The sequence below is a fragment of the Biomphalaria glabrata genome, chromosome 7, assembly GCF_947242115.1.
Source record: "Biomphalaria glabrata chromosome 7, xgBioGlab47.1, whole genome shotgun sequence".
In the NCBI taxonomy this organism is placed as follows: Eukaryota; Metazoa; Mollusca; class Gastropoda; family Planorbidae; genus Biomphalaria; species Biomphalaria glabrata.
Window position 1 is genome coordinate 18,626,095 of NC_074717.1, and position 18,193 is coordinate 18,644,287.

Here is an 18,193-nt window from a genome sequence, read left to right on the forward strand (position 1 = left end):
TGAATCAGTCATTGCACCAGCTTTAGCAATAGTTGCTGAAACTATCCTTGGACCCGATGCCGCCGAAAAAGTTTAAAAAATTCCTTTGTCAAATGATACTATCTCGCGCAGAATTGAAGACTTATCGTCAGATTTACAAGATCAAATCTGCGAACACTTCGACGTGACTGACGATGAAGTGTCTCTGCTGTGGTCTCTTCAAGTTGATGAATCCACTGACGTTAGCGGCCAAGCCCAGCTGCTAGCTTTTATTCGGTTCATAAAGGATGACAAATGTGTCAACGAATTCTTATTTTGCAAAGACTCACCAACTACGACCAAAGGCGAAGATATTTTCAAAGTGGTGAACAAAAAACATTTTGCTATTCAAACTACAGTGGAAAAACTGTGTCAACGTTTGCACCGATGGCTGTCCTTCCAAGCAGGGTAATAGAAAGGGATTCGTCACTCTTGTGCTTCAAGAAAATCCAAATGTGTAAGTTGTTCACTGCATGATCCACAGAGAAGCTCTTGCCTTCAAATCTTTGCCGAAAGATTTGATGTCTGTTCTGGATCAAGTGATTGAAGTTGTAAACTTCCTCAAATCTCGACCGCTTGCATCCCGACTTCTCTCTCAGCTCGTGAAGCAGTGAATTCAGACTACAAATGTATCCTGTATCACACCAACGTTCGTTGGCTCTACAGGGGAAAAGTGTTAAAGCGTGTCGTCCAACTCAAGGCTGAGCTGATTTCATTCTTGGAGGCTGAAAAAAAAAACTTTGGATTTTCTATTCATGGCGAGATCTGGTGGGTTACGGTGACATCTCTCTCTGATTCATTTGACAAATTAAATTCATTGAATTTAAGTCTTCAATGACCATCGGAAACCATCATCACTGCAACCTAAAAACTGAAGTCATTTGGTGAAAAATTGTCTTTGTGGCAAAGTAAGATCTCGAAAGGAGTCTTCGACTGCTTTCCTACTTACAATGAATGTGCTTCAAATAAAAAAAATCACCCCCGAAATTCTGGACACTTTGACACACCTGAAGTCAGCATTGCAGCATTATTTTCCAACAGTTGGAAGTAATGAATATGGATGGGTCAGCTATCCATTTGGAAACAATAAAGCTACAAATCTTACAACTGAAGAAGAGCAGCTCATTGATTTAACTCTTTCTCTCCTAACTGACGATACCATCGTTGATTCCATAAGAATGTGGTAAATAATTACGGAGAGAAAGAGTTAAAAAACGATGCAGTTCTCAAGTCAAGTTTTGCCGAGAAAAGCCTGGATGTGTTTTGGATTTCAATCAACAAGTTATATCCTGCAATCAGTTTAAAAGCAATGAAAATAATTCTTCCATTTGTATCTTCATGGTTTTGTGAGTTTGGATTTTCAGCACTGACTGAACTCAAGTCAAAGAAAGGAGAGAGACTTCTTACAATAGACGATGAAATGCCAGTTTGTTTGTCGACTCTGGAGCCTCGATTAGATCGCATTTGCTCTCAAAAACAGGCACACCCTTCACATTAAATGTAAATACTTAAAAACAGGTATAATATTTTTTTTTCTTTTTATTATAAAACAGCTGTTGCTCTTCGTGGTGTGCCGCGAAATTTTTGTAGTGTTTTTACTGTGCCGTCAGACAAAAAAGTTTGAGAAACACTGGTCTAAAATATTGTGATGTCGGATTTTCAATATCTTTTGTAGTTTACGAGATCTAAACGGGACGGACGGACAGACATTTTGCACAAAACTAATAGCGTCTTTTCCCCTTTCGGGGGACGCTAAAAATCAATGCAACTTTGCTACACAGGTAAAACTATTTTAATTGTAATTAGGCTTTCAATATTTGAAGAGATTTAAAACTTCATAATATTTTCAAATAGGTCTGTTTCTTTGTTACCAAATAAATCTTCATGTGCCTTCAATTGTGTCAGTAAATTTGAGATAACTGCTTAGCAAAAGAATAAATAAAATAAACAAATGATCACTGTTTTATGATACCAACCAAAATGGCTGATGTACTTAGTGCATACAAAAATAAAAGGCATTTATTAATCTCATATATGCGTTACTAAAAAGCTCTTTCAGATAAAATAGTGTTTAACTTTAGTGCGATTGCATTTATTGTTAACATTCTCATATACCCAGTTCTTTGTTTTCTAGAGTGATGATCAGCAAGTCTAGCATTTGTTTAATAGATTGATAGCTGGCTGGAGGCTTTCAAATGATTCTGTGAGTCTTCCATATAAATCTGATGTAGCTTATTACATTGTAAAAATGTGACCCTCACCTTGACAGTTTTCTGTATTCTATGTGATGGACCAGGGTATTCAGCAGCACTGTAGAGATCAGTTAGAAACAAAGAGTTGATCAGCGTGGACTTGCCCAGGCCTGACTCACCTAAATAATCAAACAGAGGATGTTACAGACTTTTCTCCTAACTTATTGTATTTATCAAATTATTTTTAGAAAATGTAAGTAGATTCCCTGTGTTAAATGTTTAGAGATCATTGATATAATGAATATAGTACAACAGATGCACACACACACACAACTGCAGGATGGCTGCCTAGTTATACGGTAGGCACTCTGGACTGTCTTGATAATCCCAAGTTATAACCCAAACTGCAACCATCCCCAGAATGTCAAAAACTTGTAATGACAAAAAACAAAACAAAATCAGAAATGTAAACTTATGGTTCAATAAAGTTATTTGTAGTGAAATTATGAAAATGTGTGCCTAGTTTTTCAAGTACCATTACTAAGTTGATCCATTGTCACTAATCAACTTTGCAAACAAAATGTAAAACAAAACTGCAACATGACATTACAATCACAAAGCAGAGACTGTAAAATCTACATCATGATAAAACAAGATTATTAGATTATTAAGTCACTCAGAGTGGGGGGCAGTGCATTGTTAACAGAATGACTGATCTCTTAAATCTCTGTTGGTGAACTTCTAAGGTCCCTGAGGACTGGCAAAAAGGAGTGATTGTAAAGCTTCCAAAAAGGGCAACTTGGCAGACTGCAACAATTGAAGGGGCTCTGTCCCGGGCAAAGTTTTCATCACTGTTCTGTTGAGACAGCTTCAGCTGTCTGAAGATAAGAAGCTCAGAGAAGAGAAAGCAGGCTTCAGAAAAGGCAGATCATATGCAGAGCAGTTCTTCGATCTACGAAATATCATAGAACAAAGTCTCGAGTACCAACAACGGCTAATGATCGGTTTCGTAGACTTTAAGAAAGCATTTGATAGTGTCCACTGAAAATCACTATGGAAAATAGAGAATACGGCATCCCAGAAAAATTTGGCCAGATTCTACGACACCTATTCAGTCAATCTAGTTGCAGCATCAAAACAGAAGAAGGAACAACCCATTTTTTTTAGCATCGAGACAGGTGTGAGACAGCGGTGCATCCTATCTCCCTTCCTCCTCCTCCTAGCCATCGACTACATAATGAGGAGAGCAATGAACCAGACTGCCTTTGGTATCCAATGGCATGAACAAATCCAAATGACAGACTTGGACTTCGCCGATGACGTTGCACTACTCGGGGCTACAAAATAAATGCATACAAGAAATGACAGAGAGCCTAGATAGAGAGACAGCCAAAATTGGCCTCCACATAAACTTGGATAAGACTATAATTTTGCGAGTAGGATATATGTCAAAGGATGCCCTAGTCAGACTTGGCAAGTCGAAGCTTGAAGAGTTAAACAAGTTCACATATCTTGGTGGCATCATAACAAACGATGGGGATGCCTACCATGATGTAGCGTGCAGAATAGGAAAGACAGGGAGAATTTTCCAAGGCTGCAGCCTATTTGGGCAAGTCAAGCCATTGGACTTGAGACAAAAATACACCTTCTCAACACAATCGTCATCACAACAGCAACATATGCATGTGAGACATGGAAGCCATCTGCTGAAATTGAGAAAAGACTAAATGTGGCTCAACAAAAATGGCTGAGACTGATTTTGGAAGTCAGTTAAAAAGATCGGGTCTCAATCCTATGCCGAACTGGAAGTCGAACACTTAGTGAGGTAGTGACAGAGCATCGCATGAAGTTTACTGGACATGTTCTCTGACAAAGTGAACTGCGCATACCAAGAGTTCTAATGACATGGAGGCCAATACAAGGAAAGCGCAAACAGGGAAGTCCTCGTATAACTTGCCGCCACACTTTCATGGAGGACCTCAGAAGAGTGGACACCAGGTGGGAGGAGGCTTCAGACATTGCCAGATCTTTGTAGAGACAGTTTGCCACCCAATGTGCTGAACGACGAGGGAGGACTTAACTTAGTAAGTAAGTAAGAGTGTTAGTGTTTTTACTCAGATGCAGGTCCTTGGACATCTGATTGGTAATCAAAGCAGGTAAAAAGGCTGGTTTCTAATATTTTAAGTACGAATGTCAAAAACTATGAGCTACAAACTATCAACAACCACAATCATACCTCCATCTCCCCATAAATACATGAGGGCTAAGTAAAATTGTTGATGACATGATTATGTTGTTCAGACAATGTTATTATTATTATTATTATTACTGATATTATATATTGCTCATATTTATAAGTATTCAATGAACTGATTGTTATGAGGATATAAAAATCTCTCATTCATAGCCTCTAGAAGAGGTCCTTACCTTTCGTCAAGTGTCTAAAGGGCCATTGGCATCTTCTTTACCGGTGACAATAGTAATAAATAACACTAAACACTGACTAAAAAATCTTGTTTAAAACAAAATATAAAAAATCCTTTTTATAAAAAACAAAGCTTATCTAAACTCTGCCCTTAAATCAATATCCATCAATAATGTACACATTTCTTCCCTTTTTCAATATCAAACAAAATAATTACCAATTAATAACTGTTTAAAGTATCAACTTGACCGGATATTGTGCGAGGGAGAAATAGTGATAACAATTAATAAAGGGGACTAAACCCAACAAATTAAGCCATATCTGTGAATACTGAATAATTAGATTCCCTTGTTGGTATCAAACAAAATAATTAATTACCAGTAATTGACTAATTGGTTCCTTTTTTATTGATCCATGCCTTGTCTACGCCAATGAATAATTGTGCAAGGTTGCAAATCCCACAAAGGGTGTCTTATCTTATCTTATATAATACAGACGTTACTTCAAAAAAGAAGATGATTACGTCCTACGCGTCATGCATTTAGTTATGCATATTACCAATGACTTAAATTCTGCCAAGTCACTGGTTTTCCTGGCTAGCTCAGGCAAGCCATTCCATGCTCTAATAGCACTAGGGAAGAAGGAGTATTTGTACAAATTTGTCGTAGCATATGGGACGAGGAATGTGCCTTTATCTTTGTGTCTTTCAGAGTATTTTATTAAATTTTGTTTTTGTATTTGAAGATTATGGTTCAGTGTTTTATGTGTGGGAGAAATAACGTGTACACACTTTTTACCATACAGACTGACAGAGATAGTTGATATAAGCTTTGTAAAAAGTGGCTACTTATATGCATACAAAAAGCTTTTTTTCTACAACACTTCAGTTATTTTAATTTATTTTGAAAAATATCAAAACTATAAGTAAACATGTTTTGAAAAATATACAAAACAACCAGCTGCCTTACTGACTTTGGTCTTTTAGATTAGTAAATAGTTTTAAAATGGTGATTGTGCTGTATTTTAAAGAAAAAATGAACATTTTCAATTTTAAAATTCAGGGTCTACACAAAATAAACACATACTAACCTACTACCATGAGCGTAAACTCAAATCCACGCTTGACTGACTTCCTGTACACCTGATTTGGCAAATTAGCAAAGCCTACATAGCCTTCCAACTCCTTGCGAGTCTCTGCACCATATTTACGTTCTCTCTCCTTCTCTTTCTCCATTTCAGAGTGTGGATCTTCCTTTTTGATTTGACGATCTCTGTCTCCTCCTACAACATATCGCCCCGTTGGATCAAACTTTGTCGTTGGCCCGTCACCTCCGGCTCGAAAAAATGCATCTCTTTTTGCTGCGTTGATCTAACGAGTGTACAAAATTAATTAATTTTGAAATGAATACTCTTTAATGTCAGTATAATTTCTACTCTAAATGACAACAAAAAATGCACATCTTCTAACAGACAATTTTGTCTTAAGCATGTAAGCTCTAGCTGCTAGCATTGAAATGTTCCAGATCACTACAACCAGTCAGGCCTAATAGTAGAAGTGATAAATCTTAAAGTAGGGCCAAAGTTCCTTGAGTGACACACACATTAGTTACAATGTAATATGTCAACAAAGATGTTTACTCAGATAAGAATGTAGTAGTCTACTGTTCATTATAATCTGCAAAGACATGACCTCAATGTTAAACATTCACTGACTTGGACTCAATACTTAAAGTAGTCAACACATATTCGAATGTAGGTCATAGGTCATCACAGATTAGCATTGTTTCAACTGAATCTGTGTAGTCAAGTGAAATACTACACTCATCCTTGATTGTCATATCCCAATGCCAATGATATATTTATATATATATAAATAAATAAGCAAAGCGCTTAACCACTCAGCCAATGCTGTTGTCTTTATAAGTCCTTTAAGATGTATTACAATGATTGAGATATAACAAAATCTTAATTTATTTGCAAGCTTGTATAAATATTTTATCAATATAAACAATGTAATAAATAAATAACTCCTTAGAAATACAACTTACTATTTCAAAACTGTTGTCAAAGCAATAAACCTTATTCAAGTTCAAGAAGCAAGCCTGCTACTGAACATCTATATCTACAAATACATTGACTAAGCTTAAGGCTGCGACTGCAATAGGAATTTTTTTGTTGTCTCCTATACATGCAATGTGCACAATAGCAAGACTTTTTTTTATCAGTGTTTCTGAATACCAGTGGTTCTAAATCTTGTATCAAAGCAGCTTAGTAAAATGACAAATGTGTTGTTTACTTGGACTACTATCTAACTGAAAGTAGCAAGAAGGACTAGAGAGAATCTGTAATTCTTCTAAGGGATTCAGTTTCTTTCAGCTGCATGTCTCACAAACTTTTGCACTATTTTAAGCTGATCAAATGATTTTCTGTTCAAACTTTGCTAATTTAGCCCACACTAGACTTTAACTAGCATTGAGAAATAGGATCAAATGAAAGGTTCTCTGCTTCTTGTAAAGATCTTAACATAGTTCAATCAAATACTTACACCTACAAGAATGTCAAAGCACCACACCCACAATGATGTGAGAATACCTGACTCGTCTATGAGGGGAGGCTGGGAGGGAGGACTGACAGGACAGGGTGGAGGGGGGGCACAGAGATAACATTGTCTTGAAGCCATCTCAGATGTACACCCCACTCAATCTCTGGCCTCTCCATAGAAATACAGCCAGAGACTTGTTGTTTCTAGCTAGATGTAACACAAACAGGTTGGGAGGAGGCTAGACATGACACACTTGACTGTGTTGTCTCACCTTGACACAAACAATTTGAGAACCATGCCCTCTCTCTGCTACTGGGCAAGGTTTTGATTTCTTCAGCCCTATACAATTTCTTTTAAACTAAAACATTATCAGCTAATATCAAGTAAGCAAACTGACCACTCAGTCATGTCTGTTGAGTGACTCAATCACAGAGAGAAAGTCCCATAGATTTAGTGTGTGTGTGTATATATATATATATATATATATATATATATATATATATATATATATATATATATATATATATATATATATATATATATATATATATATATATATATATATAAATGAATAAATAAATATATATTCTCCACCAGAGACTGTAGCTATCAGTAAATGAAAGTGATACTGCAACATGACCTGTGGAAGTGTTGGAGGTGGTACCAATATAATGATATGGACCTCCACTCAGTACTGTGGCATAAAGCTGATGAGGAGAAGTATTCTACATCCAGTGATTGGATATCTGACAAGCTTTCACTGACTAAAGAAACTTTTTGTTCTCTTTCTACAAATATTTATGATCTGTTCTTTTCTAAAGACTACATGAACAAAAGGGCTCAAAATTTGTTGTCCAAACTAATTGCACTGGAGTCATTGTAGTGGCCAAGATAGTTTCAAGCTAGGGTTACAGAATGAGACCAAATAATGACGAGAAATACATGCTTTCAAGTCAATCACAACATTGAATTTGTTAAACATGAACAAAACATTGGAGCTTTTAAACAGGACAACATGCATTTGAATCAAATCTACTAATCAATAAGTCAAGGTTAGACATTCCAATCAAACAATGACAAGTCTACAACAGAAAACATTCACATGCAACTGACTCATCAGAATGTCACAATATTTACAGTCCTAACAAAATAAACAATACTAATATGTAGGCAATAACTGAATACAATTAAAACATTCAAACTTTACATCTAAATGTTGTGAATTAGTATTCAACATAAAACTTTCCCTAGATAGAACAAAACTATATAACACACAGACACTGAGATATTACAAAAGTCAACCTGCATGTACCTTGGATTAGTGACTAGAAATAGTATTGAGTCCATATAGATTTTGTCAAGTCAAAATATTAGGAAAACCAATTAGCCACAGTTTATTTTATAAATATTTGATGTGCACATTAAACAAGGAAGAGAATGAGAAATACATCTCTAGCACTGACAGATATCTACATGCACAAACAGCAACACCTTACCACCTTCACGTATCAAAGTACTGAAACTACAGTCTGTAGTACCCTTAACAAAAGACACTGAACAGTCAGTAGACCTGTAGTACCCTTAACAAAAGACACTGAACAGTCAGTAGACGATAGAATTCCCACCAGAAACTAGATGCCGGATAGTTCCCATAATACATAGCTCTAGATTAGATGAATAATCTCCAGTATCAACAGAGTGGCTAATCTAATGTGTGTATGCACTGAACACAGATACCAGCCTTGTAGTTTATTGCAGCCGTTTAGTGTAGTCAAGCAGTAAAACAATCAAGACCATGGACTGGGTTACGGTATAGTGAAGAAGGGGTGGGGGAGGAAGGGCTGTAGACATTTGATTAGACAAGGGAAATAATTCTTCTAAAGTGAACAGTTCACTTGTATGCAGATACACAAATATCAAAGTAGCCAGATAAAATTGAGATTTTCTGTACATTTTTTTCTAAAATCAGTGTTTGGTTTTTTTTTAGTTTTTTTTTTAAAGAAAACGCTAAATGAACAATTGGTACGAACAGCTACAGAAACCATATTATTGTACGACCATCCTATTCCATTGCACCGGGTCTACAAGTGATCTCAAACAAAATCTAAGAAGTAGCCTGGATAGAAATGGAAACGTTCGTTTGATGCTCACCAAATCTCACGAGATGAAAGAGGGAAAGAGAATGACCAACAGAGAAATGGGCCAATGAAATGACATCACAACATTTTCTTTCATGAACTTTGACATGTATTTTGGTGGATAGACTGCTGCCGTGTCTAGATCTAGACGTCAATATCTAGTGTAAAGGAGATTCTCATACCAAAGAACAGTACATTAATGTTAAATTGGGTCAAATTGTAAATAGTTTTAATGAAATATTTGCATACATGTATTTGAATTAATAGTGAACTGTTTAAAAAAAAACAACAAAAAAAAAAAACAAACATCGCAAGTCAATGTAAAAAGTGGCTAAAGTCACAACTAAAATGGCATCACACAAATGTGAAATGAAAAAAATTAGGACGTTTTTAAATAATGAAACAAAAGAACTGAACTGATTCAACGAGCAAAACGTCAAACAAGAAAAGCTGTTAAGAGCAGACGACGGGCAGTGACACGTGGTTTCCAATACTTACAGATTCCGTGGTTTCAATATGCTGAAAATAAGAGATGATTGATGAGATTGTTGTTGAACACATACAAGGAAGTGGAAGGATTGGACACACACACGTTGGGGGAACACAGGAAGTGAATTAACAGTGGAGTGTACATAGATCTATGTGTTGACATGACGATAGCACTTGGTTAGCTTGGTAGAAAAGCGACAGTCAATTTAATGGTGCGTATCGTGTCACGTGACGACACGGAGCTACGGACAAATGAGCATTGTCGTGGACAAGAATGTCTGCTAGGTGAGCATTCCTAGAGTATAGATTAGGATACAATGTGTGTTACATGTGTATGGAGGTGTGTGCTTTGTAGAAAGTAGTTCAAGTCTGGAGCTGTATTTGCTACCTATGAAACAAAAGATGCGACTAGAGGTTGCAAGGTAACATGCTATGGTAGTAGCTACTCTTATCTGAAACTCCTTTAGTGACAAGACGACCGCGCTGAGACTTTCGTTGCACAAAGGAAGCGGTCAGTGCGTCTTAAGGTCTCCTTGTCCCACTACAAGGATAGACCCGGCCATGAACTAGATCTCTCGCTCAAAACCTTGTGCAAGATGCGACTCACTGCCAAAATTTGATTAAATATATGGTCGGCTCAAAGTTTTATTTAAATCGTCCAAAGTACGCGCCTATTGAACCTTGACCGACAAGCCGAGTGCCCACCAAGTATCCTTACGATCTGGTTTCCTCAACTGCATCCAAAGCTCTCTTTCTATCTCGGACTTGTCTCAGTCATCGATCCAAAATGTCTGCTCCTGAACACAGACTAACGCTGGAACACAATTGTAAGAAATCGGCACATTAATCATGGTGTCAGAAGGCAAGCAAATGTTGCTACAAGATTGCTAACCACGCTCGCTGCCATCCACACAGACATGTGCAGGTTTCTAGGTACGCAACAGACTGTGACGACATGTCAAGGCTATTGTGAAGCCATTAGGAGAGAAGACTTTTTCCGAATTCATTCAAGTCAGTTCTTTCAGTTCAATGACCTATTTACATTTCTATTACTTAAAAGCATTACTTGTAGAAACTTTTGTGTTCGTCAGTATCTGCTGTGTTTGTGAGTGTTCCAATACGAACCAGCAGGACATTTGAAAGACAAACAATACACAACGAATTCATCACTATTAGAAGCAACGTCATATAGGAGGGGCACTAGATTGACATATTGGTTAGGGTTTACAGAATTGTTACATGGCGGGAACCAATACATGTAAGGAACTAAGATTGAAATTGATTGTGTTTCAATGATTGTTGTCGTGGGAATCAATGAATTTAAAATTATTATTATTATAGCTTTTATAAAGCGCTACTTTCATGCTTATAGCATGCTCAGAGCGCTTTTGGTCCAATCTCATTTGTGGACCAGTGGGGGGAGGGGGTATCTAGGAGTTGGTTTTCCGTGCTGCCTTTAGGCGCTCAGTAAACTCAACTCTGCCCGAGTCGGGTGTCGAACCTCGAGCCCTCTTCTAGGTAGCCAAGCCAAGTTCAAGCGCACTTGGCCTCTCGACCATTCTTCCCACCAATTTAATGAATGAATGACAAGGTTGAGGTCAAATCTAACGTATTATGGCAAGGAGATAATTTTACTCATTTCGAGTGTCAAGTAAAAAGACTAGTATAAAGTACGGACACTCGCGGGCTCACGCTCCCATTACAAAGACTCTAATGATATGGTCAACACAAGTCACTCCCTTTCAGGTAAGCACTTCTTACCTGGTTGTCCAGCTTAGTCAGAGAATCCTCTTCAATCTGAATATTGTCCATAGCCGTAAAGAAGACTTGAGAAAAGACACGGTGAACTACTGACTGCAGTGTTATCCAAGTAGTTCAACCCAGTGAGACGTTATCCTATTGTACACTTAATTGTTATCTGAGTTATCTGAACAAGGGAAGTGTTCAATCTATAGGCGAAGTCTCTTTACACCCTAGAACTTGTGCCTAGCATATCTCAGGGTGTCTTTATACCAAATGCAAACCCAGATTTACCATGCTTGTGTTTCAACCCAACTCCAATAAGCACAAAGGCTAAATGTGTATTTCACTTCCTACAAACATAATGAAAGAAAGTAGAAATGGATCTAGACAGAACGCACAATAAGCATTAAAGGGACGTGAAAATGCAGGGTGACAACTCTTGTGTGGATTCTCGATGGCGCTTTTAATTTGACGTGCTTCCTCACAGACAGCCACACGACACAAAGGCTTTTTAAGTCTAAGAAAGCAACTTAAAATGAACGTAAGTTATATTTGTGTCCAAAGTCTCTGCGTTTTGTTTGGTGGGGTTTCCACTTAACATCCAGATAATTGTTGTTCTTTTATCAATACAAATCAATAGAAGTTACTGCCAAGCCTCATCATATAATCGACTGTCAAATATCCAATACTGTCGAACGTAGATACATACAAGTAATGTCTAGTTCAATGATAAAGAATGGCCATATAACAAATAACTCAGTTAATTCGCACACTCTACTGTTTTTACCCCCTGGATCCAAACTTTGAACTATGATAAAGTAAATGTGCATTGATTTAGTTGAAACATCCATTCTAAGAAAATGAGATGTAACCTTCGGCATCTTTCTACGTACAGTGAATGCTAAATTGTATTTTCTTGTGATTAAATCCAGCTCTTACATCTAGGCAATTAGTGCAGGCCAAAATTAAAACAGTTTAAAAAAACAACTATTTATAAACTTGTTACATAATAAAGCTTGTAGAAATAGATTTTAGTCTTTTGTTGAATTGCCTACTTTGTGTGACAATAGCGTGAGTTGTTTCATTTCGAGAAGACTTAACAGGACATAAAGACTGAATCGCTCAGTGTGCTGAATGAAACGTGTGGCGCACAGACTTCTTGAAACTTACTACATTAGCTTTCAAATACTAAGTCTCGCTACACGGAGATACACATCTACCACACTATCACTACATGGAGATACACATGTACCACTCTATCACTACACGGAGATACACATCTAGCACTCTATCACTACATGGAGATACACATCTACCACTCTATCACTACATGGAGATATACATCTAGCACTCTATCACTACACGGAGATACACATCTAGCACTCTATCACTACAAGGAGATACACATCTACCACTCTATCACTACATGGAGATATACATCTAGCACTCTATCACTACATGGAGATACACATCTAGCACTCTATCACTACATGGAGATACACATCTAGCACTCTATCACTACATGGAGATACACATCTAGCACTCTATCGCTACATAGAGATACACATCTAGCACACTATGGCTACATGGAGATACACATCTAACACTCTATCGCTACATAGAGATACACATCTAGCACTCTATCGCTACATGGAGATACACATCTAACACTCTATCGCTACATAGAGATACACATCTAGCACTGTCTCTAAACTCTAATGCGTGCATGTGATAGAGGAACACGAAAGTAGTTTCACACTCAAACCTTTTTCTCTTTCCCCTCCATGTCGAGTCTGAATGAACATGACCTGCTGATTGTATCTTTCAAGGAAATGTCCAGCACCTCACGCTACAACATTCGGTAGAACAAGCTCGTTATGAGCACATGTGGACAGGAAGTGAGTCCAGTCCTAAATGAGCATCCCGCACCACTTAACTCACACACTTGTGTTTGGTGCAAGTCATGTGCACTAAGCCAAGGGCTGCAGTACAGCCAGTCTATTGAAGGCAACGAAAGTCTGTGCTGAAGGTGAACAGTGGAGCCCCATAGAGGAACTAAGCACCGTGAGGGAAGTCATTTCACTCCTATGACAGCTGCTGGTTGTCTGCACAGTTTACCCAAACATTCAACACTCACAAGATGGTCTTCATCAAACTAGCAGACCAGAAGTGGAGCTGATTCCACCAGTCTTACCTATGTCAGAGGGGGGGGGGGGGGAGGGCGGATAAGAAGAGGTGGACGAGAATAGCTAGTTCAAGCAATAGTCGTTGTTGTTAAACGAATTTTAATGGAAAAGTTACACGTTGACTCTAATGATATGAGTGTCAAGAAGAAGAATGTGGAAGTTCAGACCCAATGATGTTTTTTTTTTTAAATAATAATAATTAAAGAATAAATAATAATAGACCTAATCTCAAGTAAAATTGGGTGATAGACACAGCACAATGCGGTTACAAGACAAAGTATTTGATAAGGTTTTAAAGTTAAACAATTGCATAATTGCGTATCGATGTGTACAAAGCGAAATGTCCATTTGAGAGCTAAATATTTCTGGAGAAGACATCTGTGTTTATAACAAACGTTCAAACGGTTATCAAAGGCTTAAAGTAACACTTCACGCTATATTGAACGCTTTCTTAAATGTGTGTTGATTCAAATCAATGTGATCTCAAACTTGAGTTCGTCTTGCCTACAGTTACTAAGTCTCTTTAGAATATTCACGTGTAATGTTGAAAGTTTCTGTGGCAAGCCTCCTGTTACCTGTCTAAAGCCGGCACTGACTCATCTAAGATGACGCACGTAAGCCGCTCTAAGATAAAGAGCTATCCTTTACTTTATCGTTAGCGATGTCATCTCTACCAAGCGCGGGGTAAATGCACATAGCAGGGAGGCAGGCACGATGATAGATAAGGAGGAGGTAAATATAAGCTGAGGGCCTAACCATTGATACATTTACGTCTGGCATTCTCACACAGCATTCCTCCGTTCATTTACTGAGAGGCAACACAAGAAGGAATCTTACAAACAAATGACAAACTTTAATTCTGTCCAAAATAAAATGTAACAAAAAAGTTATATTAAACCGTATTAAAAAGTAGATAATTTAAAAACACTTTGGTGTGTTTAGTATAGTATTGTACTTTATTTTTTTATTTGCATTTTTAGCCTGTAACTTTCAGTACGATGATCGGCCTCTAACGCATGTAAGTCACAGTATATATCTACTTTATAAAGTAGAAAGTAAGGCGTATGTATGTATGTATGTTATGAATAGAAATCAAAACCGTTTGACTAATGTTGATAAAACTTGGCAGAAATGTTCCTTGGGTGCTAACTTAGACCGTAGTGTAAGTATTGTAGCCCTAAAACAAACTTAAGACCCTCAAAAACAAAAAAAGTTTTCCAACTCTATGAAAGCATTATAACTTCATCGATCCTATGTTTACCATATTTACATGAAAAGATCGAAAGGATCTAGATCTAATTTTAAGAACCACACTTTGCGCAGATAGTTTTTTACTGATACATGAAAATATAAAATATAGTCTATTGATTTCATTATTTAATCAAATTAAACTTCAAATTTGTGTTTCAAATGCATTTTTACATAAATTCGTTCCTTATATCTGCGAATTTAGAATTCCTGAAGAACATTCTTTCATTAGACATTACGCGAAATGTTTCACATCTTAAACACATGAACATACTAATTATAGTTCATGCATTTCATATTTTAATCAAAGTAACATTCAAATTTGTTTTTCTAAAGCATTTTTCATACATTCGTTCGCTAGACCTGCGAAGCCGTGTTTAGATATATTCTTATTCTAATAGTTTCATTCATGAATCTAATTAAAAAAGGTCACGCATGCGCAGAGCGAAGCCTTCACGCGCAGAATGAAGTGTAGCCTCTAGATTAGTCTAGATATCTTAATCTTATCTTATATAATACAGACGTTACTTCAAAAAAGAAGAAGATTACGTCCAACGCGTCATGCATTTAGTCCTGCATATTAACCAATGACTTAAATTCTGCCAAGTCACTGGTTTTCCTGGCTAGATCTATGTCTAGCTTAAGATCTAGATCTACTTTATACTTTAACACATGAACATACAAAATTAAGTATATTCATTTCAAATTTTAATCAAATATATGTAGGCCTACAAGCAAATATTTTTATTTGAAAAAATGGATTTAAGTCCATTAGCTATTTAGATAGCTCCATTGATACTATTTTTACATTCACGCATTCCCTTTACTTATAAAATTATTATTTCGTTTAATTGTTTGCAAAGTACTCTCAATGACTATATCGAAAGTGATACGCAAATTAAGACCCGCGGGCCAATTATGTCTAGTATATATATATATATATATATATATATATATATATATATATATATATATATATATATATATATATATATATATATATATATATATATATACAGAATAATTATCATTTGTGAAAATGGAAATGAAAACAATGTTATTCACAAATCCATTGCAAAATTTTCTTAATAATTCATTAATGCACATACAGTCTTTGAGATAATCGTGACATCAACATTGAATTATTTTATTTTACTCTATCTTTCAATTCTTAGCGCCTAGTTCTCTACACAAGGCCTATCTACCCTTAGCTTAATACACGCAAGGCCTTTAGCTTAGTACATTTTTGTTTCTGTATATTATACATAAAATTAAGTAATAAGTAACTAGTAGTAATTAGTGAACTAATCGGTTGATATATGACTCATGTATGTGTTGCCATCGATCATGAGTGTGTATACAAAATTTGATGGCGATTGGATGAGTTGAAGTGGTACAAAATTGATAAACAACATCCAAGAAAGATGAGAGCGGGTTCATACAATTTGCAGTCAGAGTTGAAAGTATAAAACTGGACGGGTCTATCCAAGTCTCACGCTACAATACTACCAATACTAGTATATCAGGACAGGGCAGATATTCAATGTAGCATTTCAACATTCAACAGAACATTTAATAACCAATATACCTCGCTAGAACTAATCAATTACTTTCAAACAACATGACTCATTAAAGCATTCTACAAGCTAACTTTTGAACAATACATTTTGAAACTGGTAAAGAGCAATGTGCATGCAGCCAAACGAATACATTATCTCCTGGTTATCAGTTTTCCGAAAGACAAGAACTGAGTGACCAGAATACATAAAGAAAACCTTTTTCCCAATGTGCAGTATAGTTCTCTCTTTGTCTTGTCAGTACAGAAACACCAAAACAGAGTTCCGTAACACTGCTTGCAATCGCCTGATGCTAAGTGCAACGCTTTCCAAGCAGAAGAATGTCTTTTCACAACACTGGCAGGATTAGATCCACGGAAATATTGTTCAAACTGTGAGCATTACTCGCCCATCACAAAACGCTGCTTCTCTCAAGACTATAGAGCAAGAGGAAGTCTTGCCTTTATGACTCGAGCGATCTGATCACGTGCCAGCAAAAAAAAAAAAAAAAACGAGATTATTGCATACACAATTTTCGAGGTCATGGGCGTACACCTAGTCCTCAAAAAAAAAATTATTTTTTTTTTGAAAGAAAGAAAACTTACATGGAGGAAAAAGTAGAAAGAAAGAAAACTGGCACAGGCCTACGTTACAGCAGAGCTTTAAGAAAATCATAAATAATAGCGCCGGTAAAAACTTCCAAAACTTGTCACGAAATGGACGGTATAAATGTACAGTGTACAAAATGTGTTCTTTATCAAAATCAGGCTTATAACACACAGTACAGTTTCTCTGCTAAGTGGTGCTCATGGACGGATTGCAGTTCTCATGACAACTTTGTATGCTAGTCAATATGCTCTTCCTAAATAAATCACAACCTTCGCCGGGATTCTAGCTCTCGACCATCTGCAACGTAGGCTTAGACTTTCATCAAATAACCAATAAGAATGAGTATTGATAAATAGGATATCGGAGAACAGGAAAAGAATAGGCCAAGAGTAATACGAAGAACACGCGAAAGTTGTTTTTTTTTTGCTCATTATTTCAGAAAGACAAAAACTGTCCTAATGCTCCTTCGTTTCGGTGTGCAAGTGATGGCTAGCATGGTACAATCAAAATAAATAGTACACATTTGTATTACATTCTGTAAATGTTTGCAACGATTGCGTTTCATGTTTTAAAAAAAAAAGCGTTGGAGAACTTAGTGGAATCAAATGAACAGCTACTTTTGTGGGTTGATACTGATAGTATAGAAATAAAGTTGTTGATACTGATAGTATAGAAATAAACTGACTCTATTGACTAAATATATATAAATTGTATTTAAAAAAAATCTTAACTAAGGGTAGAACCGAACCAAGCACTGCCACAACTCTCAAATACTGCAAGGGTTAACTGCCACTTTTGAATATAAAATAAAAATAAGTAATTAACACGAATAGGTTAACTTTGTATTGATTCAAGTAGTATCATCGACAATGAATAACAGTGCAAATGTTCAACTGAATCCGAGAATGGGGAGTGGGAGAAAAAAAAAGTGTAAAAGACTCCCCCCGCCCTCAGACGCAGCGAGTTAATATAATCTTTGTCAAAATCAAAAGAATCAAAAGATGTGCAAATTGAAGCCATTCACATCTAGATTCTAGTCAGTCAGGT

General features: G+C 36.6%; 1 protein-coding gene across 12 annotated transcripts in view; it reads right to left on the bottom strand.

Annotated features, from left to right (window-relative positions):
• The window catches only part of LOC106059698 (septin-7-like), a 43,042-nt gene that overhangs the window by 12,683 nt on the left and 12,166 nt on the right, over window positions 1–18,193 (bottom strand). For 4 of the 12 annotated variants that reach the window (XM_056036546.1, XM_056036545.1, XM_056036547.1 and 1 more), the window contains 3 exons: window positions 9,814–9,834; window positions 5,725–6,004; window positions 2,280–2,389 (listed from right to left, as the gene is read on the bottom strand). In XM_056036546.1, the coding sequence (XP_055892521.1) occupies window positions 2,280–2,389; window positions 5,725–6,004; window positions 9,814–9,834 (411 nt within the window). Of the gene's footprint in view, window positions 1–2,279; window positions 2,390–5,724; window positions 6,005–6,683; window positions 6,825–8,489; window positions 8,636–9,813; window positions 9,835–11,565; window positions 11,899–13,312; window positions 13,462–18,193 lie in introns of those variants that run through there. The other 8 variants (XM_056036548.1, XM_013217385.2, XM_013217382.2 and 5 more) reach the window with 7 other exon arrangements.